The 27299-nt window shown below is 44.9% G+C and overlaps 1 protein-coding gene across 1 annotated transcript; it reads right to left on the bottom strand.

Moving 5' to 3' along the window:
- Positions 1 to 788: 788 nt before the first annotated feature.
- On the bottom strand, positions 789 to 3556 carry LOC136473935 (uncharacterized). Its single transcript, XM_066471553.1, has one exon. It carries the CDS (start codon positions 2594 to 2596, stop codon positions 1397 to 1399), a length of 1200 nt encoding a protein of 399 aa, XP_066327650.1. The 5' UTR covers positions 2597 to 3556; the 3' UTR covers positions 789 to 1396.
- Positions 3557 to 27299: the final 23743 nt, after the last annotated feature.

Here is a 27299-nt window from a genome sequence, read left to right as displayed (position 1 = left end):
AGTGAAAACATTTCGATTGCTGGCAAAGCAGCAGTTGAACATGAAAGGCAGCAAGTTGCGAGTGCAGAGTGTTCATCGCTTTTCAACAAAACCAGGCACTCTTGTCGACCACATCAGGAAGTAGTATCAGGTTATTACACGGAAAAGGGCAACACCCGCACCACACAGAGCATAGAACAGAGCACAATGTTTAGAATACAATAGCTCGAGCTGTAGTCCACCAATTGCCAAACCAAATGCAGAACCTGCTTTTAAAGACACCTACCTGATAAAAATGAACAGCTGATGCCGCTGCCCCTTTCGCTAGTCCAGAAAAGACTTTTGATATAACATGTTGCTAGGACACGAGCTGAAATCTGGTTTCTGAAACTGTACAGTACCTTATATCAAATCCAACGAGGAAAACTTGGTGAAGATAACTAACTCTTTGGTGATATTTTCACACAAATGATTTGGATACTAGCACTTTGAGCCAGAAAAGACCCTCAAATAATTGAAGACATGTCATTATAAAAAAGAGGAAATGAGCTCTGACCAACAGTGACACACAAATACACAACTAATCGAGATACATAAGAAAGTAATTATAAGTACCATATTCCAATCTTGCCCTAGAAGGCCAGAAAGCAACAGGTGGACCTGAAAGGAAGCAAGTACAAGCTCTTCCTCCCTTTTTCACAAAACCGCACTCTGTCTACCACACCCAGAACTACTGTCAGCTTATGATATACGAAGTGGACGCTACCAGCATGACAAATACAAACAGAGGTCAGAACATATTAAAATAACTGTAAGGTTCGACAAAGGATGCAGGCTTGTAGCCCACCAATGGTCAAAACAAGTGAACCTTGCTTTTAAATGGCCGCTCCAAGAGATGAATACCCAGTGCTGCACTAGTATACCTCAGTGGAAAAACACAGCATTTCTGAAACTTCACATTACCTTAGATCAAATCAACCTGGAAAGCATGGGTGAAGACAACAAACTCTTTGTTGATATTGATGTACTAATGGTATTCACAAAGCACACTGAGATAACACAACATCTTATCCTGCAGTAGCTGTACCTCAAATAATGGAAAGATATCATATAAGAATGGAACAGAGCAAACAGAACAGGAAATACACAGCGCTCAATCAAAGCATAACACACAGCCAATCGCAGTGAGATGGATAACATGTGCAATGATAACATTAAGCACCATATTCAGATGTCAAACTGTAGTTATTGTAAACGCTTATAACACCATAAGAGTTATTAACTTAACCGATATGCAGTTAGCAAAGATGAAACTATGTAATGTGATATATCCTAATTTGTAAGCTACTGCAATAGACAAAAGGATTACCAAAAACTCCAAGAGTTCTCTAGCTCTACCACTTACATCCTGCAATCACTAAATCCTCGTTGGTTTGATGCCCATCTCAATTTCCTTAAGCCTCAGCTCCAGCTCCAATCGCTCATTTTCCAGCTTCATCTTTTCATTCTCCAGCTTCATTTTCTCCAACTCCCTGTCCTTCTCCTTGCTGAACTTCAGCCATTTGAAATGCCTCTGCTCAATTCTCAGCATCTCTGATTTTATATCCAGACGTTGTCTCTCGATTTGAGCACGCATAGCACTTAAATTCTTCTCAGTAGATGGACCAGCAGATCCTTCAGAGAACATTCTGTTCGTGTCAATGGCCGCAACTTCTGACAGATGAGACCCACAATGTCCCTCCTCATGATCATGCTTCAGTTTCTTGGTGGCATGAACTCTGTGAACACCATGATCCTCAGCACTGGCCTCCAGATCGTCATTCAACTCATCATCCTCATAATCATCATCATCCTCAGAAAGCAACATCTGATCATCCTCTTCGTCATAGCCAAACAAGCACTTCTTTCCCTGTTCATCTGGAGCCCTAAGCGCCGTCCGCAGGAACCTCTGAAGGGCAGGATCATCAAGCAGGCAGTAACGGTTCCTGTTGTGGTAGGAGCACATCTCCTCGTAGTGCAGATGCTTGGAGTTGAGATGCTTCTTGGCCTCCTCCCTAAGCTTCCCAGATAGGCTCACCTGGTCAAGGAGCTCGTGCTTCTCGACGATCTGGCAAGCCCTTCCCCGGCCGAGGATCTCGGTCAGCCTCTTGTACCTCTTGTTGAGGTCGTTGAACTTGTCCTCGCACTGCTGCGGCGACACCTCGAACCCCCTCTCGGCCATGGCCGAGGAGACTAGCCTCCACTTGCCCTTCCTCTTGAGCAGGGCGTGCTTCCTCCTCCCGCTGCTGGTCCCGTAGTCCGCGTCCACGTCCTCGTCGATGTAGGACACGGCCGTGACGAGCAGCTTGACCATGCCGCTGGTCCACTTGACCCGGTGCCACGGGGAGGCGGCCGCCGCCTTGCCGTGGTCGAGGTGGCCGTCATCGGCGTCCTCCTCGTCGCTCAGCGAGGCCTTCACCACATTGCCGAGCTCCGGCATCTGGTTCGCGGCGGGGACGGCGAAGAAGCCCTGGTGAACCTGGACCGCCTGGGGTTGGGCGGCGAAGTGGAACGGCTGCGCCAGATCGAAGGGGCCCCCGCCTGGGATCAGGGTTGGCGGCGGCAAATTCCCCTCCATCTCCGACGAGGAAACACCCACCCCAGCCTGACCGACAGAGATCCCGGATCTCAACCCCCTCCTGCGATGTTCACATGAACTGTGCTCGCTTCAAAGCCTCACCAAACTCGTGACTCGTGAGGAGATGGCAGGAGCCAGGTTTTTCTTGGGTGGAGGAGTTTCTTGCGGGATTTCCGGGGACGGGAGGCGGAAAAGGCCAAAGCTTGCAGCTAGTCCTTGGGAAGGGGGGTTGCAAAATGCACGCGCCGCCGGCTGCTGCTGCAATCTGCCGCACGGCAAGTGTGTGAACGCCAAAAACAGATGGGGACCACGAGAAAGGGGAGTAATCCGAGGCAGGAACAGGATGATTATTAGCTCGAAATTGGATCAGCGCACGAGAAACACCCTATCCTCGACCACGAAATTCAAGAGAGCAGAAGAGCTAGGATGTGGGCAAGGAAAACCATACCGACGCGGCGAGGCTGCTGAACCAAAGGTTTGGGGGGTTTATTACGCCGATCCTAGGTCGCAGCAGCAGAAAAGAATGCATGCTCGATGGGAGGAGAGAGAGCGATTCGGGGGAGGAATCGCTGATTTTGGCAGAACCTGGCGGCTGGCGGTAACAAAAGGAGGCCTCTCCACCTCGAGGAAATCTGGCATTACCAAGGGGATCACCTTCTTTGTTTTCTCTCGGCTTAACCTCGGTTGGTGGCAACTCGACAACCCCAGTCCCAGGCCTGAGAAACAGAGACACACGAGGAGGGGGAAGGTGATGACCGATGATTGATGGTGATAAAAAGGGCGGGCTCTAGCTGATGACACGCTGCTAGTAAAGCGGCTGGAGGCTTCCAAAATCGCACGTAAAAAAATCAGTAAAATATTTAGCTGTGACTGCGAGGAAGCACATGTTGCCAAGTTGAAGTTGGCGGCGCAGGGAGGACGATGATTGGGATTCGGTGCAGAGCATTTGGCGCCGCTGGGCTGCGGGGGACTGTGCGCGGCACGCACGCAAGCACACTTTTTCAGCCAGCGCCAGGCACTCCCTTGTCCCTTGCGCAGGAGAGAGAGAGAGAGAGAGGGAGAGTGAGAGAGAGGGGCTGAGGGGGATCGCTTCTCGGCTGCGTGCCGACCTGCGGGTGGCGACGGCGATGCTGACGCCGTGGGCTCCGTTTCATTATGGGATTCATCGAACCTCGCTGTGGATTTTAATTAACACTGCAATGGCGTCGTCTTCCGGTACTGATGTCACGGGATTAAAGAGTAGAGCGATGTTTACCAACCTACCTAGTCCTCGCCACATCCGTGTTTGTGTCACCCTATGTCTAAAAAAATTACAAAGTTATATCAAAATTTAACTTTGTATTTTTACAAATTTGTGTTTACGCCACACATCTGTGTTTTATAAATTTAGCTTTCCATTTTTACCACACTACGTCAGACATAACTACCATTTTAAAATCACCCAGGTGTAAAAACAAATGGTTTTAAAAGTTGAATGAGATTAAAAATCCGGTTTTATAAATGAAGGATGGAAGTTGGAGGGTGCAAAAATAAATAGTCTCCATCTCCATCTCTATCTCTATCTCTATCTCTATCTCTATCTCTACCTCTAAAAATACACCAGTTGTGAAATTAACTACAACTACACCAAGTACCCCGTAGTCATGACTTCTTCTACATGCACCAATGCAACTGCACCCCGTAAAAATTATGATAGAAACGAATGGTCGAGATTAGCTCCCATGATTACAGCTTTGGCTTATTGATTCATATGATAGGCATACATCAGAATCATGAGACAAGTGGGATGAAGGTGATGCAACTGGTGCATGAGCTTGTTCAGGCTGACACTAGCAGGTACAACTAACCTCTTTGATCACCAACGGATGCTTTCATGCTCAGGTTCATTGCTCATCAAGGCTTACCATTGCTGAATTCTGCAGAGCGTGTCCTCCACGGGAGAGACTTATCATGATCTGATTGGCAAGGGATTGGATGATTTAGATGTTTCTTTCAACAGTTTCTTAACGTGCTCCTATCTTAACCATAGATTTTTTTCACGTTCTGGTGCACTTGCATGTGTTTGAATTGAAGGACTCGGTGTTAACATGGGAAGGAGCACAAGCCACAAGCCAGTGATTAAAACCAAAAATTAGGTGTGTAAATATTTCGCATGAGATTTCATGGTACACCGTATGTAGTACAACTGGCACCCCATCAGTGAAGAAGGGTTTCATGCTCACGAGGCCTAAAAATGACAACGAACAAATTGGCATGAATTATCCTCAAATAGAAATTGAAAGGATGAATATATTGTTTATACCGTGTTTGATTGTTAATTTGCATCACCTTAAATGCCATCGTGGCGTTAGCACTAGCGATATAGAGAATGCCGAGGGCAACGTTGTGCGGCGTGCGTTCCGGACCCAGGCGTGCAGCGGGTCCGGATCGTGGGTTGCCGGGTCCAACTGGGCGGCGATCAGCGCGAAGGGCAACGTGGCGCGCGGAGGTGTTCCGGACCTACACTATGCATGGTCTGGATGCCAGGAGCAGACCGGGTCCGGAGGCTTTTTGCCCTCTCTGGACGTCTCTGGATCCTTCCGGACCCAGGGTGCGCGTGGGTCCGGTTGTGCTATTGTGGGTCCGGTCTGAAGGTGTTGTGTGTGTGCGCGTTTGACCGTTGGAGATGAGCGGATGATGTTGAATGGAGGGACAGGTGGCGTGTTCCTGTGAGCCGAACCCGCCCTGTAGATGGTCCGGACCTAGGTCCGGTTCCACGGTTTGGTTGGCCCCGAGTGCTTAACGGATAGTGGAGTCTTTGGGGCTCTATAAATAGAACTTGGACGCCTTGGGCTCACCCTCTTGGACATTTTCACCTACGATACATCCTTGTGAGCCTAAGCAAATACCTCCCACTCATCTTCTTCATTGATTCATCATCATGGTGAGATTGGGAGTGATTCCAAGTGCATTTGCTTGAGTGATTGCATCTAGTGGCACTTAGGGATCGTTGTGGCTGTGGATTTCTTGTTACTCTTGGTGGTTGTCGCCACCTAGACGGCTTGGAGCAGCGGAGGAGCATCGGCATGAGTTGGTGATTGTTCATAGCCGTCTCCCAATGATTTGTGATGGGTCTTGTACCTTCCCGGCAGAGAGCCAAAAGGTAACTCTAGTGGATTACTCGTGTCATTGAGTTACCTCACTTGTGGGTAGGTTCTTGCGGTGTCCATTTGTTGGACTAGGTTTTTGAAATACCTATTAGCCGCCAAATCACCAAGTGTTGGTCGACACTACGGGGACTAGTGTGCTGGCAAGCACGGGAGCCTCGAGAGAAAAATCGTGTGTCATCTTGTGATTAGATTTCTCCTAGTGATTGATTGGCATTCATATTGATTGGTTTATCACACTTGCCACGGTGGTATAATCACTCTACTCTCTCTTGCATTACTTTCTTTACATTCTTGCCTAGTGTCAAGCTCTTTAGTATAGCTAGTTGTGAGAGCTTGTTAGTTTGGTTAGTGAGGCTCTTTAGTTAGTTTTTGAGAGCTCACTAGCTTAGCAAGTAGCAACCTAGGCTTGTGTGTGAATTAGTGATCATAGCAACTAGAATTTTTGGGTAGGTGGCTTGCAATCCTTGTAGAGCTAGAGCAAAATTGCATTTCACCGTTTAGCATACTAACAAATTACTCTAGTGATCTTGTAGAGTTTTTATAGGCTATTCACCCCCCCTTTAGCCATATTAGGACCTTTCAAGTAGTATCGGAGCCATGGTCACCATTTGATTGAAGGTTTAACAACCTCGGTGTCAAAAGATGGCTCAAGTTGTGTTCAACCATGTGTGGAGGGGGGCAAACCACCTTTCTTTTTGATGGCACATGCTATGACTATTGGAAGAGAAAAATGAAGATGTATCTTGGTTCAATCAATGATCAAGTGTGGGATGTGACCGAGAGTGATTTTGTGATTATTGATCCCACCAACCTCACCAACTAAGACAAGGCCAACAAGCAATGTAATACAATGGCTCTCAACACCATCTACAATGCCATTAATTCCAAGGTATTTGAGCAAATCAAGGATTGTGATAGAGCAAGTGAGGTGTGGAAGAGATTGGAAGAAACATATGAAGGCACACCGGCGATGAAAAGTGCCAAGCTATACATCCTCAAGGACAAGTTGACAAGCTTCAAGATGAAGAATGATGAGAGCAATCCAGAGATGTTCCATAGATTGCAAGTGATCATCAATGATTTGAAGGCTTTGGGTGAGAAGATCAATGATGATAATGTCTCTCATCGGTTCTTGATGGGCCTACCTCCAAGATTTGAGACATTGAGATTGACATCATAAGAGGAGGATTAAAGGACATGACCCATAACCAAGTACTAGGTGATGTCATGACATAAGAGACATACCATGTGGAAAGGGAGAGGGTTGACAAAGATGAAAAGGAGGATGAAGACAAGAAGAAGAAGAGTGTAGCATTCAAGGCTAGTTCATCATCCAAGAACAAGGGCAAGTCCAAGAAACAAGAATCAAGTGATGATAAAGATGCTAGTGACATTGATGATGAGGCCATGGCTCTCTTTGTGCGCAAGATGGGCAAATTCATGAAGAAGAAGGGCTACGGTGCAAGAAAGAGAAGAGACAACTTCAAGAGCAAGGACTATGTGAGAAGATGCTACAAGTGCAAGAGCAAGAATCACATTGTAGTGGATTGTCCCTACAACAGTGATAATGATGAGGATGAGAAGAAGAAAGAAAAGAAGGAGAAGAAGGAAAAAAAGAGAAGACGATGACATTCAAGAAGAAGAAAGAAGGGTGGAGGCTATGTGGTTACTTGGGATAGTGATGGCTCATCGGATGATGATGATTCTAGTGATAAAGACAAGAAGTCTCTCAAGATGGCACTAGCAAGCATCGCCATCAACAACAAGCCCTCCATCTTCGACACTTCATCAACTTGCCTCATAGAAAAGCCTACCAAGGTAAAATATGATGTGAGTGATAATTGAAGGGACCATGACGCCTAAGAGGGGGGGTGAATTAGGCAACTTAAAAATCTAACTCTAAACTATGGCCTCTTTTCTGAACCCTATCAAAACCTATGCAATAGATAAACTATCTAGATGTGCAACTATGGTTTTGCTAGTGTGTTGCTATCTCTACCGCAAACGTAGTAAAGTAATCAATGTAAATATGGAAGCTAAAGAGCAAGATAGAGATATGAAACTCCCATCGACGACTCCAGTATTTTTACCGAGGTATCGAGAAGCGCGCAAGCTTCCCCCTAGTCCTCGTTGGAGCCCCTCACAAGGAATCCCTCGCAAGGGCCAAGCTCCTGGTCGTGTAACTCTGTGGATAGCCTCGGGCTTTCCCCACGCGCAAGTGGGTCTCCGACGTGCCTCTTGGCAAGCCTCTCCCGGAAGCTTCCCGCCGTCTTCACTATCAAGCTTTCGGCCAAAACACCGCGGGCCTTGTTCCCTCCGGTACACGGTGGCGGCCACACCACAAACGTAGTTGGTGTGATCTCGCAAGACTTCAAGCCCCTTCGATGTACAACACTTGTGCTCGCAAGCACGGGGTAGCAAGAGGTATGCAAACCTCACTAAACACTAGGCCTAAACCTAGAGCAAGCGCATAAGTGGTGGTCTAATCAACCTAAGCACTTCGCAAAGCACCTACGCTAATCACCTGATGAATCACTAAGCACTATGCAAGTGGAGATCACTAAAATAGTGTATCAACACCCTTGGTATGTTTCCTCAGCTCCACACTCCTCACATGGCCGGTTGGGGGGTCTATTTATAAGCCCCACTGAGATAGTAGCCGTTGGAGACGAAATCCTGCTTTTCTGCTACTGACCGGACTCTGACCAATGTCCTGTCAGCACTGACCGAATGCATCCGGTCACGAAAACGGCTCTCTAGAACCTTAGTGATGTTGATCGGACTCTGGCACTCAGCGTCCTATGCAGCGTCCAGTGCATCGGAGCGTCCGGTGCAGCGTCTTGTGCAGCGTCCGATCGCTGCTGTTGACTCTGCTGTTGCTTGATTGGAGCGTCTAGTGCAGCGTCCTGTGCAGCGTCCGGTGCAGCGTCCTATGCATCGGAGCGTCCTGTGCAGCGTCCAGTGCAGCGTCCTATGCATCAGAGCGTCCTGTGCAGTGTCCTGTGCAGCGTCCTATGCCCTCTGTGAGTTCGTTTCTTCGCGATCTTACGTCCGGCTTGGTTCCTATCTTCGTGCTTGGACTTTGCTTGATATCTTGTGTCTTTTCTTGTGCTCCTAAGGTCTTGCTTATGGTGTTGATCATTGGATCATCACTTCGCCTTTGTCCAAGTCACGCCTTGCACCCTATTGAACTACAAAACAAACACTTGCAAATTCATTAGTCCAATTTGGTTGTGTTAGTCATCAAACACCAAAATCCAAAGTAAATGAGCCTAGGGTCCATTTTCCTTACAATCTCCCCCTTTTTGGTGATTGATGACAACACGACCAAAGCAAGTAAATAATAAAATTTTTGAAATTGAAAAACTATCTACTTGCTAGGATGCAATGCAAGGGACAAGGTTATGTGATGCTAAAAGATACTATATATAAGATACTATATGCAACCTTATCTTGCCCTTGCAAATGTCCCCATGTGGCATTATGGATTTAAGCCTTGTTTCCTACAAGTTCTCCCCATTACTTAGACTAATCCATAATCCACTATCCTCCCTTTCTCGAACCATTACCACTTGTAGACCAATAGGTCCAATAAATAATGCTTGCTTTTGGTTTTCTAAATTCTCCCCCTTTGGAATCAAACACCGAAAAGGAAGACATTAGTAGCACAAGGGAGGGTCAAATTTCATGATCCTTTGTGTGTAGAGTGAAATGGATCACAAGAGTTGACTCTCACATTATATAGACTAAGATCCCCCTAAATGTATGCATATATATGGTAGAAAGCAAAGCATATGCATACTTAGCAATTTATTGTACACGAGAATTTAATCTATATAATGCATGGAGAAAGCATATAAATATGAATAGAAATTAACATGATAATGCCAATTGAAGAATGATGCTTAACTCTGGGGATTCCAATTTTCTTATAATGAGACTACTACACATGTGATAGGTTTGAAAAATTGATACCATTTGAAAAGGTGTTAGTCTCAAAGCATCCAAGTTGTAGAATTACTCCCCCTAAATATGTGTACACAAATGTTGAATACTTGTAAAATTTGTGCACATTGATTTATGTATCAAAATACCATTTGAAACATGACTTCTCATGAATGTAAGAATCATTTTCAAAAATGATATACGGGAGAGATTATCTATAATTTGGACTTTGGCACATATTAGATAAATAATTATAAAACAAGCTATGTGCTGTGCTTCTAAACAGTTTTATCCCATGTAGGTTTGCTCCAAGAGTTGATAAAGAAATCGAGCAAGCCTACCATATGATATACCTATTGAAAGCATGACAAAAGATTTAAGTAAGTAAATGCAAACATAGGCATGAAAGATAACTAGATGCTTTAGGAGTATATCAATTGAAAAACAATACCAATTGAAATGAATACTAATTGAAAGTAATGACATCTAGTTACCTAACATGGGAAGGGAAATTTGGGTCCAAAGTATTCACTAACCCACTTGGCAATGACTTTGACCATTATGATGCACCCCATGAAATGCACCCAAACTTTGCCAAGTCTCCAAATTCCCCGAAGTCCGATGGACTTCTTACTTCTCTTTCGGGATTCAAACCTCTTGGTGCTCTTCATGTTTGAAATAATTTCCTTTGGCACCCAAAAGCATTTGACCCCATTGTTGGCTTGCTTGTTCACCTTGATGGCCACCACCTTGTCATTTTTCTTCTTCTTCAAGAGATAAGGTGTGGAGGCCTTCTTGTCCACCTTGTTGGTGTAGGTGTTGGAGAGCTTGCTTGTTTGCTTTTTCTCCTTCTTCTTTGCTCCTCCCCCATTCTTCACCTTGCACTCATAGGACTTGTGACCTTCCTTGTGGCACATGTAACAAACCACGGTTTGTCCTTCACCAAGCTTCTTCACTCCCTTGACGGTGTTATCTTGATGAAGTTGGGTTTGCTTCGCCTTGCCTTTCACTTGAGTCAAGTCCTTGGTGAGGCGAGCTACTTCTTGCTTGAGTTGCTCATACTCCTTTGCAACCTCTTGTGTGCATGTATCTACAATAACTTTCTCAACACAAACTTGGTTGCACAAAGGTGAGTCTAAACATAAATCATTGCAAGAAGTAGAGGCATCCTTTTTAGACATGTTAAATATAGAACTTTTCCTTTTAGATACCTTGGTGGGGGTTGTGCTAACGGCTTCAAGATTAGCAACTTTATTAGTTAGCTCATCACAATGTTTGCACATGGTTTCCATTTTAGCAAGCAAACTATTATATGCTTCTTGTGAGCTAACTAACTTTTCTTTTAATTTTTCATTTTTCTTTTCAATTTGCTCATCATTGATTGTGCATGCATTTATTGTTGCACTAGCCTCAAGTTTCTCAATTTTAGTAGATAGTTCAACATTGAGATTAGCAAAGTTCTCATATTGTTCAAGCAAGGTTTTGTATGCTTTTTGTGAACTATCTAGCTTTTCTTTTAAGCTTTTGAGCTTCTTTTGTTGACTAGTGCAAGCTTTAGCAAATTTAAGATTTTCTTGCACAAGTTCATGATAAGAAGGCATATCATCATCACTATCACTCTCACTAGAGAAAGAGCTTTCGTTACCTCGTGCCATAAGGCACACACGAGAAGAGCTTGATGATGATTGCTTGCGGCCTCGCCTCTTGTGATGGGGTTCTTCTTCACTTGAAGAATCATCCCATGATCTTATTGATGTGAGGGCTTGATTCTTGCATGCCTTCTTCTTTGTCTTGGGTGTGGGCTTGTTTGGACAAATTTCTACAAAGTGCCCCAACTCACCGCATCCATAGCATCCTCTCTTTCTTTGCTCTTTTCTTTGATTTGTGAAAATGAAATCTTGAATTTAGATGGGCACACCCTTGACATTGAGCCTTTGGATCATCTTCTCCACCTTGTTGATCACTTTGATTGATTCTTCATCAAGATCAGAGGTGGAGGAGGAGGATTGATCATCACTTGAATCTTCATCATCATCATCATTGTCCTCATCTTCTTCTTCATCTTCACTTGAGGAACTTGAGCTTGAGCTTGACTCAACTTTCTTGCCCTTCATCTTTTTCTTCTCGCTATAAGCGAGAGCTTTGCCTTTGCTTGATGAAGATGCTTCTCCTTGACCCGTCTTACATGATATTTCAAATGCCACTAGCTTGCTAATGACAATCCCCGGGGTCATGATGATCAAGTTCTCCATGTTGTGAAGGATGGTGATGATGCTTGCATATTTCTTTTGTGGTAGAATGGAGATGATCTTCCTCACGATGTCCGCATCATCTAGCTTTAATAATCCTATTGAATGGAGCTCATTGATAATTAGATTCAATCGAGAATACATATCATGAACAAGCTCATCATCATTCATAGCAAAGGAATCATAATTTTGCTTAGCTAGACAATGTTTTTGCTCATGGACATTACTTGTGCCGTCATGGAGCATTTCTATTTTGTCACTCTTTGTGGACTTTTCGGGATTCTTAATGGGTTTCATCCCGTCATGAGTGACTCTCCATACACCTAAATCAATCGCCACAAGGTGGCAAGCCATTCTAGCTTTATAGTAGAGGAAGTTAGTGCCATCAAATTGTGGAGGCCTAGCGGTATCCATCCCAACCACTCTACAATAGCGTCGGCTCAATGGCGGTTAAGCCAAAGGTCCAAATGTGAGCCAACCGGCTCTGATACCAATTGAAAGGACCGTAACACCTAAGAGGGGGGGGGGTGAATTAGGCAACTTAAAAATCTAACTCTAAACTATTGCCTCTTTTTCAAACCCTATCAAAACCTATGCAATAGATAAACTATCTAGATGTGCAACTATGGTTTTGCTAGTGTGTTGCTATCTCTACCGCAAATGTAGTAAAGTAATCAATGTAAATGCGGAAGCTAAAGAGCAAGGTAGAGATATGCAAGCTCCCGTCGATGACTCCGGTATTTTTACCGAGGTATCGAGAAGCACGCAAGCTTCCCCCTAGTCCTTGTTGGAGCCCCTTGCAAGGGCCAAGCTCCTGGTCGAGTAACTCCGTGGATAGTCTCAGGCCTTCCCCACGCGCAAGTGCATCTCTGATGTGCCTCTTGGCAAGCCTCTCCCAGAAGCTCCCCACTGTCTTCACTATCAAGCTTTCGGCCAAAACGCCACAGGCCTTGTTCCCTCCGGTACACGGTGGCGGCCACACCACAAACGCGGTTGGTGTGATCTTGCAAGACTTCAAGCCCCTCCGATGTACAACACCTATGCTCGCAAGCACGGGGTAGCAAGAGGTATGCAAACCTCACTAAACACTAGGCCTAAAGCTAGAGCAAGCGCATAAGCGGTGGTCTAATCAACCTAAGCACTTCGCAAAGCACCTACGCTAATCACCTGATGAATCACTAAGCACTATGCAAGTAGAGATCACTAAAATGGTGTATCAACACCCTTGGTATGTTTTCTCAGCTCCACACTCCTCAAATGGTCGGTTGGGGGGTCTATTTATAAGCCCCACTGAGATAGTAGCCGTTGGGATGAAATCCCGCTTTTCTGCTACTGACCGGACTCTGACCAGCGTCCTGTCGGCACTGACCGGACGCGTCCGATCACAAAAATAGCTCTCTAGAACCTTACTGATGTTGATCAGACTCTGGCACTCAGCGTCCTATGCAGCGTCCGGTGCAGCATCCTGTGCATCAGAGCATCTGGTGTAGCATCCTGTGCAGCGTTCGTATAATGATGAATGTGAAAGTGATTATTGTAGGAGTGATTCTGAGGAGGAGGAATACACAAAGGAGGAGCTCATGGACATGTTGGAGCAAGTCCACACTTGCTTTGAGATGAAGAGAAAGGAGTGCAAAGAATTACGCAAGAGAGTTAAATCTCTTAAGCAATCCTTTGATGAGCTCAATGCTTCTTATGAGAGTCTAAAGAAAGACCATGAGGAGCTTGGCAAGGCTCACTTTAAGCTTGAAAAAGCTCACTCCTCTCTCCTTGAGGAAGCCAAGAAGGAGCAAGTGATTGTGTCATGTGATGTGGGACTAACATGTGATATTCTTGATGAATCTTTCTATAAGCCCATTATTGTTGCTCCCACTAACACTTCTTGTAGCACTTTCACTTCTACTTCACCTTTGAGTGATTGTTTCAATTATGATGCCTCACTAATGGTGGAAAATGAGACCCTCAAGAAGGAGGTGAATCAGCTCACTCGTGCCTTAGGTAATGCCTATGGTGTAGATGCTCACTTGCTAAAGTGCTTGGGTGGCCAAAGGTTTTCTCTCAGCAAAGAGGGATTAGGCTATACCCCCCAAAAAAGGCAAGGTGACCTTTGTCACTCCCAAAGCTTGTTTTGTGAAGGGCAATGGTCGATTTTGCAATAGATACAAGCAAGTTGGGCATATAGAGCAAGCTTGCAAGAACAAGAACAAGCAAACTAATGTATCCTCAATTAAGTTTGATTCTTATTATTTGCTTACCAAGGGTGCCAATGGTGTGAAGGCTAAATCCATTTGTGCACCAATTGTGGGCTCAAAGAAGAAAGCCATTTGGGTACCAAAGAGCTTAGTGACTAACCTTCAAGGACCCAAGCAAGTTTGTGTACCTAAAAAGAATTGATCTTCTTTTGTAGGTCAATTATAAAGCCAGAGAAAGGCATTAGGTGCTTGATAGTGGGTGCACACAACATATGACCGGTTGTAAGGTCAAGATGGTGGACTAGAGGGGGTGAATAGTCTTTTCTAAAAATAATCACGTCGGCTAACTGAAACAAGTATAGAATTAAAACTATCGGTCTAGCCAAGACTACACCCCTCTATTTATGTTCTCTAGCACCTTGCAAAGATCCTAATTAAGCAACAAATGTGCCGGGCTAGCTAGAGCTCACCTAATCAATTCTAGAAGCAAGGTCACACAAACCTATGCCACTAGTACTTTAACCAACAAGGAGCTCCTACACATGCTAGTAAGCAAAAGCACAAAGCCAACTAAGCTCACTAGCAATGCTCAATAACAAGGCAACCAATGCCAAATTAGAGAGCGCAAATACTTAGCTACACAAACTAAGCAATGTGACTAACAAGGTTACACAAACCAAATTAGCCATGCAAGGGAGCTACTTTTATGCTACACAAGCAAGAAGGTAACTAGTGAGCTACACAAGCTAACTAAATACAAGAGCAACCACACAAGCACAATGTATATAAAAGTAATTACAAGCTTGTGTAACGAGGATGCAAACCAATGGGAAGAACAAGGTTGACACGATGATTTTTCTCCTAAGGTTCACGTGCTTGCCAACATGCTAGTCCCCGTTGTGTCGACCGCTCACTTGGTGGTTTGGTGGCTAATTGGCATCACCCACCAAGCCCGCACATCGGGCACCACAAGAACCTACCCCAAAAGTGAGGGTAGCTCAATGACACGCTTTACTAGAGTTGCTCTTCGTGGCTTCCATGGGGCGAGCACAATACCCCTCACAAAGCTCTTCTCCGAAGCACCACACAAGCTTCTTGTGGGCTTTGACGGAGACCACCACCAAGCCGTCTAGGAGGTGGCAACCTCCAAGAGTAACAAGCACCACCGGCTTGCAAGATGACCACCTAGTTCCACTCGATGTAACATCATAATGCAATCGCACTAGAATTGCTCTCTCACATAATCGGATGATCACTATCAAGCATATGTGAGATAGAGGGCTCCTAAGCACTCACAAGCATGGACACAAAGTCCCCTGAGGTGCTCTCTATAAGCCATGGCTGAGACCACCTTCTATTTATATCCCCATAGGCTAAACTAGCTGTTACCCCTTCACTAGGCAAATTTCGGGATGACCGGACGCTCCGCTTAGATCGACCGGATGCACCCTGCCAGTGTCCAGTCGCTCTACGTCATCCATGTGTTGCTCTATGTTCAACCAGAGCCACTCGATCTCAACGGTTAAGTTGCGACTGATGCTGCACAGTGAATGGCCAGACGCTATAGCGCCTGAGTCCGGTCGTTTCCAGAGAGCTCCCCAAGCCTCTATTTTGTGACCGAACTCGTCTGGTCCACCATGACTAGCGTCCGATTAGTTCTGTGCCCACGCGCCTAACTCCAGCACCGCCTATGTCACCATATGTCAGCACTGACTAGATGTAGAGCCTGAGCGTCCAGTCACTCTTCATGCTAGCGTTCGGTCATAAGACCGAGACCACACGCTCACTGCTGCCACTAACTGGACACGCTGGTCCTATCGAGGCTAGCGTCCGATCAGTTCTACGAAACCCTGTCTTTTCTATATAGGGCACCGGTGGCACTGTCGAACTGTCCACACTCTATAGGCGGACACTCCGCCGGTGGAGTTTTGAACCTTTCTCGCCTCTGTTCCATTGCTGAGTTGATCCACATCAACTCCAACTTCATCTCCTTTATAAATGTACCAACACCACCAAGTGTACACCACAATGTGTATGTGTGTTAGCATGTTTATAATCATTTTCCAAAGGATTAGCCACTCAACTTGCCACGCCACTTGATCCTAGCCACGATGCAAAGTTAGATCACTCGAGTGGCACTAGATGACCAATATACAAACAAGTTTGCCCCTCTTGATAGTATGGCCATCTATCCTAAACCCGGTCACCAACTTCTCTACACACCTATGACCGGTGAAATGAAATGGCCTAGGTTATACCTTTGCCTTGCACATTCCATTCCATCTCCTCCAATGTTGATGCAACACATGCACCAACATGATCAACAATGATATGATCCACTTTATATCATCACATGATCATATTGGTTCATCGATCTTGACTTCACTTGCTTTTCACCGTTGCCTCCGTCCATCGGCACCAAGTATTGCTCAAGCTTCACCACCACGCGGTCCATCGCTCCAAAGCCTCAAGCTTGCCCTTCACGCTTGCAACTGGTCCATCAAGCCAAGTATTGTCTTGATCTTCTCCACCTTGATCACATGACTCAATGTCATGTCTCATGTGCAATAAGCTCATTCATCATCACATGTGTGAGCTTTGCAACATCTCTAAACCATTTTCACCTTCATGGCATATGTTGCTCATACACATGTACTTATGGACTAATCACCTGTGTATCTCACATAAACACAATTAGTCCACCTAGGGTTGTCACTCAATTACCAAAACCATACAAAGACCTTTCACCGGTGACTCAAGAATGTTCAATTCAATTAATACAAATGATAGCAATAGGGTTGATAGTATCACATTTGGCGACAATAACAAAAGTAAGGTCAAAGGGCTTGGTAAGATTGCAATATCCAATGATTTGAGCATTTCCAATGTGCTACTAGTAGAGAGCTTGAACTTCAACCTGTTGTTGGTAGCTCAATTATGTGATCTTGGTTTCAAGTGCATATTTGGTATGGAGATGTAGAGATCATAAGTGTAGATGGCTCTAACTTGATATTCAAAGGATTTAGATATGAGAATCTATACTTGGTTGATTTCAATGCTAGAGAATCTCAATTGTCAACATGTTTGCTCACTAAGTCTAGCATGGGTTGGTTATGGCATAGAAGGTTTGGTCATGTTGGAATAAAATAATTGAATAAATTGATTAAGCATGATCTAGTAAGGGGCTTGAAAGATGTCACATTTGAGAAGGATAAGCTATGTAGTGCCTGTCAAGCCAGAAAACAAGTTGGTAATACACATCCTAAGAAGAGCATGATGAGCACATCTAAGGCATTTGAGTTGTTGCATATGGACTTGTTTGGACCAACTACATATACTAGCATTGGTGGAAACAAATATGGATTGGTGATAGTGGATGATCTTACTAGATACACTTGGGAGTTCTTTCTTGTTGATAAGAGTGATGTGTTTGCAACCTTTAAGACATTCATCAAGAGAATTCACAATGAATTTGAGACAGCCATCAAGAAAGTTAGAAGTGACAATGGTAGTGAGTTCAAGAATACTAGAATTGATGAGTTATGTGATGAATTTGGAATTAGACATAAATTTTCGGCCAAGTACACCCCTCAATAGTATGACCTAGTTGAGAGAAAGAATAGAACTTTGATTGACATGATAAGATCAATGTTGAGTGAGTACAATGTTAGTCATTCATTTTGGGTGGAAGCAATCAACATGGATTGCTACTATAGCAACCGCCTCTATTATCACCCCATGATGGAGAAGACACCTTATGAGCTCTTGAATGGTAGAAAGCCCAACATTGCATATTTTTGGGTATTTGGTTGGAAATGCTATACATTGAAGAAATGCACTAGATTGAGCAAGTTTGAGAAGAAATATGATGAAGGCTTCTTGCTTGGTTACTCCACTACTAGCAAGACTTATAGAGTTTGGAATTTGGCTAGTGGTACTCTTAAGGAGGTTCATGATGTGAAATTTGATGAAACCAAGGGTTCCCAAGAGAAAGGTGAGAATCTAGATGATGTGACACTACTACAGAAGCTTGTACCTGCAGGACCCCCTCCTGGTCGAATAACCGATGGTGATTACCAGTTTCACCGCCAGTCTAGTGTATGATCCGGCAGTGAACGCAATTTTGCCCTTCGCCGCCGTGTCATCCGCCAAGCTAGCGGTAAAAGGGTTTTCACTGCCAGCTGCTCATTCTATGTCCGACACCCAGGAAACTGGTAGAGATAATAGTTTTTTCCCATCGGTACCAAGATGGACACGTGCACTATAGTAAGATCCGGAGGTGAAGCAAGTTACCACTATCAGATTACCGTATGAACCGGCGGTGAAGCAACCATTATTTGAATGGACGCACTGGGTATGCTGCTAGGCAAGGCGAGAATTGATGTCTAATTCTAGATTCATCGCATAACAGAGTTCATCTGGTCAAGTTTGGTGTTACATTTTTTGTGAGGAATTAAATTAAAAGCCAAGCAGAAGACAGTACATGTGACCATGTCCCTCTATTAAAAGCCAAGCAAAGGATCCATTTGTGTTGAAATGTTATTGTAACACCACCGTAACACATGTGTGCACCAAATAAATAATTCAATTTGCAAATAAAACAAAGATGACACACTAGTTTAGCTAAAATAATGATAACATCCATCATTGAGGAAATGACATCCTCTGTGAGGCTAGCCAACGCGTTCATCTTGTTGCAGGTCTCTTCCATTTTGAAGAGCCTGCGATCATCAATGTGTAGTAGGATTAGAGCTTTCTTAGTAATGAGATCACTAAAGCAAAAAATAATCCAACAAAGATCCATCAATGAAGTCCACAACTCATACCAAAGTGCAACTTTAACAACCATTAACAATTTTCATGGTACGACCTCATCAAAATTTAGAGTAGCACCACATAGATATATATAACTCAAACTAGAGTAGCAGTTAGTGGAGCTAAATCAAGTCTAACCATCCCACTTACAATCAGTACACTAGCTCAGAGCTTCTTCTAAAGGAGTCAGACAATGATTAAGAGGACTACAATTACAATAGTTTTGAAGGAGAAAGAGGGTGGAGCAGCTGTTAGGTTTTGAAGACAGAAGGGTGGATTTGAGTTGGTTCTTGACTTGAAGGTAGCAATTCCATCTTCATAGGAGTTGTAATTTTTATAACAAGCACCATGAAAACCATGAACTTGTTCCTAGCAGTCAGGCCAGTTGTAGTAAACTCCTGGCTAATGACCATTGAACACAACATAGCAAGGACTCATCTCAAATCTGCACAACCCAAACAGGTTGCCTCAGTTTTCACAAGTAGAATGTTAGTGAACAAGTGGTTGTCATCATCATTGGCATCAATAGCAACATGTGCAGCTTAAACATTAGTGGCCTCAGTTATCTGAATGATGGACACAAAGTATTGATTTGCTTTTGATGCCTTCCTCTTGTTTGGAACCAAATGGATAACTATAATTTGGTTCTCAACAAGGAGAAGACACAGAAAGCAAATATATGAGCTGCATCCTAATACATCCAACAACCATGTAGACATTATTGGCATAGAAATGTGGCCTCAGATATGTTACAAGTTCAAAATAGGTATAATCAAGCAAGCACTTGACAATTAATAGGCCTAGTTGCACACATCCATTTACAGTAAGAACACTAAACATATGCAAAAAACCAACACATCGGTAGAAAACCAACCAGTGCCACCTCCTAGTTCTTTTCATCATCATTGGCCTAACTAGATCTCCAACGCTAGAATGTTTGTTGTATACCTCATGTTTAAGAAATGACCAAAACAGTGAAGCGAACAGGAAAAGGTGAGAAAGGAGACCCATAGATCGGAACTATCTCCTCTGCCACGGCACATAATAGACATGAACACCAATGCCAATATGCTTCATTGGGAAGTCCCCCTACCTAGCCTCCAAAAGGATGTCTGAGCGACCATAGCGCACCGGGATCCTCCGCTACCTTCAATCTCATCTGTTGCCTTCAATCATCGCCTCCATCGAGCTAGGGTTCGTCGAAGAGAAGGGGAATGGGAACATAGAAGGGGAATGGGAAATGGGTGATGGTGGCCTGGTTTTAACGGTTAGGTGCTGACAGTGGGCCACTAGGGGCCCACAAGGGGCAAAAAATTGTATGAAATGGCATAAAATTTTGGAACACGGGAATGAGAATGGAGAAGGGGAATGTGGAATAGGCCACGGTGGCCTGGTTGTAACGGTTAGGAGCTGACAGTGGGCCACCAGGGGCTCACAAGGGGCAAAAAAATTGTACAAAATGGCATAAAATTTTGGAACACTAGGGGCTCGAAATGGACACCTCAGGCTTCACAGGCTCTTTACTTGAACAACGTGACAAGCTGGTGAGTTCGTTAGAGTAGCGGTTTTAATTGAAAAAAAGACAACAATGATCTGATGGCACTGGTTTGCGATTTAGGTCCATTGGCATATGAAACTATGTACATGTGTGTAATGATCTGACGGTGTCCATAGGAGTTAACACAAAATAATATTATCAAAATTTTAATATTATTTACAGGTTGCAGAGCAGAGTTCATAAGCAAGCTACTCCTAATCAGGAGCATTGCTGATGATGTCCGCTACATGCACCACCGCTACCACAGCCTTAGCCGCCTCAATGTATTCGCCTACCATCTTGTAGAGGTCATCCCACAATGACTTTTGCTGGAACCCTGTCTCCACCTTTTTTAGGTCGAGGCCAGATCAGAGCTAGGTGGTGGCTAGGGTCGTGGTAGCCCCATGATGGATGCCATGGGTAACCACCACCACAACCCATGTGGGCAAGGCGCAGAGGCTCTCCTCGAGGTTTGCCCCCATAGGCGACATCGTGTTGACGATGGCGAGTGCCCTGTCTTGTAGCACGTCGAGTTCAAGGCAGCACTCCTCCATGCGGATCATTGCATCATGTGCCAAGGCACGCCACTTCCCCTCTAGTTCATGCGCGGTGTCCAGCTCACCTTGGATGTCGCCCAACTACTCCTAGACGGCAGCTAACTGCTATTGGATGGCAACCCACTACTCCTAGACACCTAAAAAGAGGAGCAACAAAGACCATCACACACTCAAGCCCGGTGTCACATGGAATGCATAATTGAGAAGACACCAATGCTTACCAGTGACCTACGCCTAGGCTTCAATGACCATTGCCTCTACTGCAGCCATCTCCTAGTCGGCTATGGTGAGTGCCGTCTCCATGGCAGAAAAGCACTATCGTAGCCGCTCTAACTTCTGCCTCTCGGTCCTATCCTCGTCCAACTCGACCCTCGGGTGCTTCCTGTTCACCATGGACCAATCTTGAGGGTGGAGTGGAGGGATGGGATCTATAAATTGTGGTTATGTACCCTTGTTCATTATGCTTCCGCTTTTATAGAAGGATTTATGATGAAGCGGTTATCTACGATTACAATGATCCCTCATCTACATCGCTCTTATCAATACGTGTTCATACGGTGTACGTCGGCAAATCTGAACCGCATCATATGGAACACTGACTCAGTGTGTGAGTAATGAATGTCCCAACTTCCAACATTGTCTCACCACTTTCCCTGGGAACCGGTGTCTTCAATAGATCACGAGAATCTTAACTGCTCCTCTCCACTTCTCCATCTTCAAGGGTGGCCTATTTAAGTCGGGGTTGGATGTGCTTCTTGGTAATCCACACACCCCTTTCTCCTTTGATATAGATAGATATAGACAAAGCTCTTGAGCCAACCATCTATATTTTCTTCATCGCCATGGTTCTCATTCTTCAACTTCTCCAATGACAGCACCGGTGATGGAATAAGGTCTTCAAGATTGGCTTTCTTCCGTGTTTAGGGTGTATCAAAGGCTGCTTGTCCTCGGTGCTAGTGGAAGTTTTGGGAAGATATAGGGGGGATCACTGCCTTTGGTATGTCCGAGGGTGCTGATTACACTTTGTAATCATCCATCTCATGGTATTCCCATGGTGGGCTTTATGGGGCTGCCGTGGTGCCAAGGTGTTGCCATGGAAGATAGCTTCCTTGGTGGCCCTCAGTGACTACGCGTTGCCTCAGGGTGTTTGGAGATCAACACACCGAGGTATACTTGATGGAGCTACCGATGCTGTGTGTATCAAAATTCAACGGCTTAGGGCACCAGGGTGATCCTCTCTTCCATTTCCGTGGAGGAGTTAGACACAGGTTAGGTCTTCTTGTGCTTTCTGCTGTAGCCCTTGCCTATGGGGGATGCTAGTGGAAGCTTTGCAAGGTGGGTGTCGCGTTGGCTCTCTTCATTGGAGCACCTACGACTACAACTCTGTCATTTCAAACTCTGCTCCATGCCCCTTCTTGGGTGATGTTAGTGGAAGTTTTGCGATGTCACAGTCGAGTATAGGTTGTTTTCTATACTCGATAGGTCTTTATTGTTGTACACCCAATAGTCTTCGATACATCTTTGTTATTGTACACCTTTCGAATGTAACCTACTGGACTCATGAATAAAGATTTACTTTGTTAACGAAATGTTGCCTCATGTGGTTGTGGTACTTTTAACTGTATATCGTTTCATTTTTTAACATTTGCCTTCCCCACTCGTGTTGTATCATATGTTGTACCATTGTATAAGTTGCTGTTGTTAGGCAACTCACATTCTGGTGTATAATTGCTCGAATAATTTTCTCTCTTGTGTATACACGTGCTTCCATGTACCCTTGTTCGTTCTGCTTCCACTTTTATGGAAGGATTTATGAAGAAGCGGTTATCTATGAGTACAATGATCCCTCATCTACACCGCTCTCATCAATACCCATTCATATGGTGTACGTTGGCGTATCAACTTCAAGTTCCCATGTACACATGCGCCCATCCCTTTGGTCTACCAGATATTGTGAGTCATTAAGTTATAATGCTAGTGAATCTGAACTGCATCATATGGAATGATGACTCAATGTGTGAGTAATGAATGTTCCAACATCCAACACTGTCTCACCACTTTCCCCGAGAACCAGCGTCTTCCATAGATCACGTGGATCTTAACTACTCCTCTCCGCTTCTCCATCTTTAAGGGTGGCCTATTTAAGCCAGGGCTAGATGCGCTTCTTGGCAGTCTACACACTCCTTCCTCCTTATAGATAGATATAGACAAAGCTCTTGAGCCAACCATCTATATTTTCTTCATCACCATGGCGCTCCTTCTCCAACTTCTCTGGTGGCAGCAGCGGTGTTGGAAGAAGGCCTTCAAGATTGGGTACTACCGACATCTAGGCGCAGCAGGGGCTGCTCTTTCTAGGTGCTAGTGGAAGTTTTGTGATTAAGGGGGTTCACTTATTTGGGATAGCTAAGGGGTACTAAATTCACTTTGGTATCCCTGGTTTGGTATCCGATATGCGCAGGGCCGCTAGGGAGGTGATATGTCTGTATGTATAGTTGCCACCTTTTTCCCCTGTGCATTTCTTGTACTGCCACCGATTCTTCAGTCTCGATGCCCTGGCGATCCTCCTTCTAGAGTAGCAGCAATGATGGCAGTGCTTCTCCTTCATGCCTCCTCTTCTTGCCTCTATCTCTCTCACGCTCGTGACCGTGAGAGGTGCAGCAGGGAGGGTAAAGCACCTCACTGAGATGCTAGTGGAAGTTTTGCGAGGTGCTACCTCGTCCTTAGCTTGCACTGCCTATCTCTAGCCTCGACTCTAGGATGTACCTATACTCAATAGTTCTTTGTTATTGTACACCTAGTAGTCTTATTTAGGTCTTTGTTATTGTACAACTATGGAATGTAACTGAAGTTATCAATGAAATTGTTGTGATGATTGTTACTGTGTTGTTCATGTATAGTTTTTTCCTTATAGAACAATTAATAATTGAATGGCTACAATGTGAGCGGTTTACGTAAATCGTCATATCATATGGTGCACTTCTACGCAATTAGATCAAACAACACTGGTTTTTGTAGTAACTAACGGTGATTTGATTTGGAGAATAGGTGTATCATACGTTGTACATGTGCGAGGGTATTTGGGTTATACCCCATGCCCTCTGACTTCCCATGCATGTGTCCTTTGATCTACCAGATATTGTGCATCATTAAGTACTGTTATAGATAAGGATGAAATGTGGCAGGGAATCAAAAGTGTCAGGGAATCAAATGTGACAGGGAATCAAATGTGGCATCATGTTCACCGCTCCGTCACCCGTGATTCGCGTGGGGTGGCCACGGATGTCACAGACCTTGACTGTTGCCTTCCCCACACGCGTCTTGAGGTGTGGCTATTTAAGCCAAGGTTAGGGGAGCATCTCTAGCAAACTCAAATCCTTCTTCTTCCCTTCGCATTAGAAAAATGAGAGAAATGAGAGAAAACACCTTGAGTTGCTAATGCCAACTTCTCATGAGGTTAAGAGGATGACCACGAGCATTTCTCATGAAGCTTTTGTGAGCTGTGCCAAACAAGCCCTGTGAGCTATGCCAAAAAAGTCTCCCATCGCCATGGCCTTGCTCCTGGTCAGCCTCTTATCCTCATCAGAAGTTTGCATCAATGTGAGATGCATTGTGCTATTGCCAACTTCTGGTGAGGATAAGAGAATGTCCATGAGCGTTTCTCATGAAGCTGTTGTGAGCTGTGCAAAACAAGTCTCCCATCGCCATGGCCTCCCTCGTCTTGTATCGACTCAAGCACCACTAGGAGAAGGCCTTCAAGATCACAACTTCTTCCGCCAATACCTATGCGTGGCTATATGTTCGCTCGTCTAGGGTGTTAGTGGAAGTTTCGCGAAGATAGGGAGGAAAGCATGCTGCCATGGTGCTCTGTGATGGCGAAGCAACCACCATGCCTGAGTGCCTCCATGCTTGTAAGCTCCTCCTCCAACCCGCGGTGGACCTTGGCGAGTGGGGCAGTCCATGGGGTCCTAAAACATCATAAACCCATGCCCCGTGCGGCCCCCGTGTATCGATTTGATGACTTGGGCCTTGTTTGGATGTAGTTAGATTTGCATCAACCCATATGTGTTGGGGTGGATTAGAGTGGAACTTGAACTAAATTCCATCGCAATAGACCCGAACACATGTGGACTCAGGTGAATCTGACAACATCCAAACAAGGCCTAGCTTGGTCGTCCGTCGACACTGGGTGATCCTCTCTCATGTGGAGTAATCGACTGAGGGAATAGGTGTCCTTTGTAGTTGGGTTTGGGTAAACCCCATACTTGAAAGGTCTTTGTTATTGTACATCTGGAAGTATTCGATAGGTCTTTGTTATTGTACACCTATCGATAGTAATGGAGTTTGTCAATAAAAAGTTCATTTACCAACTTTATTGTTGTATGTTCGACTCCATTAGATCAGATGACACTGGTTTCCAAAGTAACTAACGGTGATCAGTTTATGTAAACAGCCATATCAAATGGTGGACATGTGTGCTATTAGATCAAACAACACTGGTTCTCTTATTAGTAAGTAACGGTAACATGTGTAAGGGAATCTGAACCGCATCATGTCCTCCGCTACATCACTTTGTAGTAGCGATATATTAACCGCCATGATCTCATACGCAACTCCGCTTGTATTCCTTCCTTCTTGGAGTTCTCCTTATTCCCACAGCAGATCTAAAATCACCAGGAACATGAGGTTGCCTTCTCCAAACCTACTTCTCTCTTAGCCACCGCCATGGTGAAGGGCGAGCCTTCTACAAAGCATGAATGGGAGGGTGATGACACCGTGCCTGTGGTGAAGGAGGATGACACTATGTCCATGGTGAATCAAGATGAAGCTCCGATGGATCCCTTTGGAGATAGAGACGATTGGGCCATTGGCATCATGAGTCAGGCTTTCTTGAAGATCAAGCATGTGCTACCGACCACCGGTCTAGGCACCCTCAACCTACCTTGGGAGGAAAAGGTGAGCAGTTACGTCTTCATATTTCACCAACTCGATGATGTCCTGGAAGGACTAGCAACCTACCTGAACAAGAATCACGCGGACAACATGGAGTACATCATCGCCTGCTACTAGAGCCAGATAGGTGGCTTCGACACTAGCGTCGTGACACAAGGAACCAACACCACCCACAACACCGAGGAGCACTGGCACAACCTGGTTCGTGCCGATGCTGAGCAGGTGGCCAACTGCATTGCTGCTGACGAGGACGATGACATTGATACCAATGATGAGGACGAGGATGAGGACAAGGATGGTGATTCTGATGACTAGGAGTAGAGGTGATTGGTTATTTGTTATTTGTTCAATGACTTGTGTCAATGGTGAAATAGAGTGAGACTGCTTAATTGTCGTGCTACTTGGTGGCACTAGTTTGTCATACTACTTTGTGGCACTATGTGTTCAATTATTTGCATGTATTATCATACTACTTTGTGGCCCTGGTTTCCTCCTCAACTTTGCGTGGTTTAGGTACATGGTCATATAATATGGTACATGTACGCTATTAGGTCAAACGACACTAGTTCTCATAGTAAACAACAGTGATTTGATTTGAAAAATCATCATATCTTATGTTGTACACGTGCGAGGGTATTTGAATCTTCCCCATGGACTCTGATTTCTCATGTATGCATGCGCGTGTTGTTGGGTCCACCAGGTATTGCGCATCATTAAGTCATGTTTAAGATGAGGATGAAATGTGGTAGGGAATCAAATGTGCTAGGGAATCTGAACTGCAATGTGTTCTATGCTGAGTCACCCGTGACTCATGTGGGTGGCCGCGGAAGTCACCCACCTTGACTTTTGCCTTCCCCGCTTGCATCTTGAGTTGGGGGTGGGGCTATTTAAGCAAAGATAAGGGGAGCCTCTCTAGCAAACTCCAATCCTTGTGCCTCCTAGAAAAACTAGAGAAAACCTAGAGTTGCATGTAGTCTCACGTCGCCATGGCCTCCCTCGTCCTGTATCGACTCCAGCGCCGCTGGGAGAAGGCCTTCAAGATTGAGAGGAATGCAGCCAGCGAACGGCCCTCCACCAGGACACCGGTTGTAGTATTACAGCTAGAGCACCGATGGTGGACCTCAGGGGCTAGGGTATTTTGCAATGGTGTTCCTCTCTTCCCCATGGTTTCCTGTGCAGGTTGGTCTCCTCTTGGGGCTCCTTCTCCGCACTAGATTTCATCAGGTATGTGGCAGAGAGCGCTTGAAGGGGTTCTGGTGTCCGCTTGGTACAAGTGACTAGTTTCTTGTGCATAAGCGCAAGCCGCATT

The sequence above is a fragment of the Miscanthus floridulus genome, chromosome 8, assembly GCF_019320115.1.
Source record: "Miscanthus floridulus cultivar M001 chromosome 8, ASM1932011v1, whole genome shotgun sequence".
Taxonomy (NCBI): Eukaryota; Viridiplantae; Streptophyta; class Magnoliopsida; order Poales; family Poaceae; genus Miscanthus; species Miscanthus floridulus.
The sequence above is the reverse complement of the archived record's forward strand: the minus strand, read 5'-3'. Positions and strand labels throughout refer to the sequence as shown.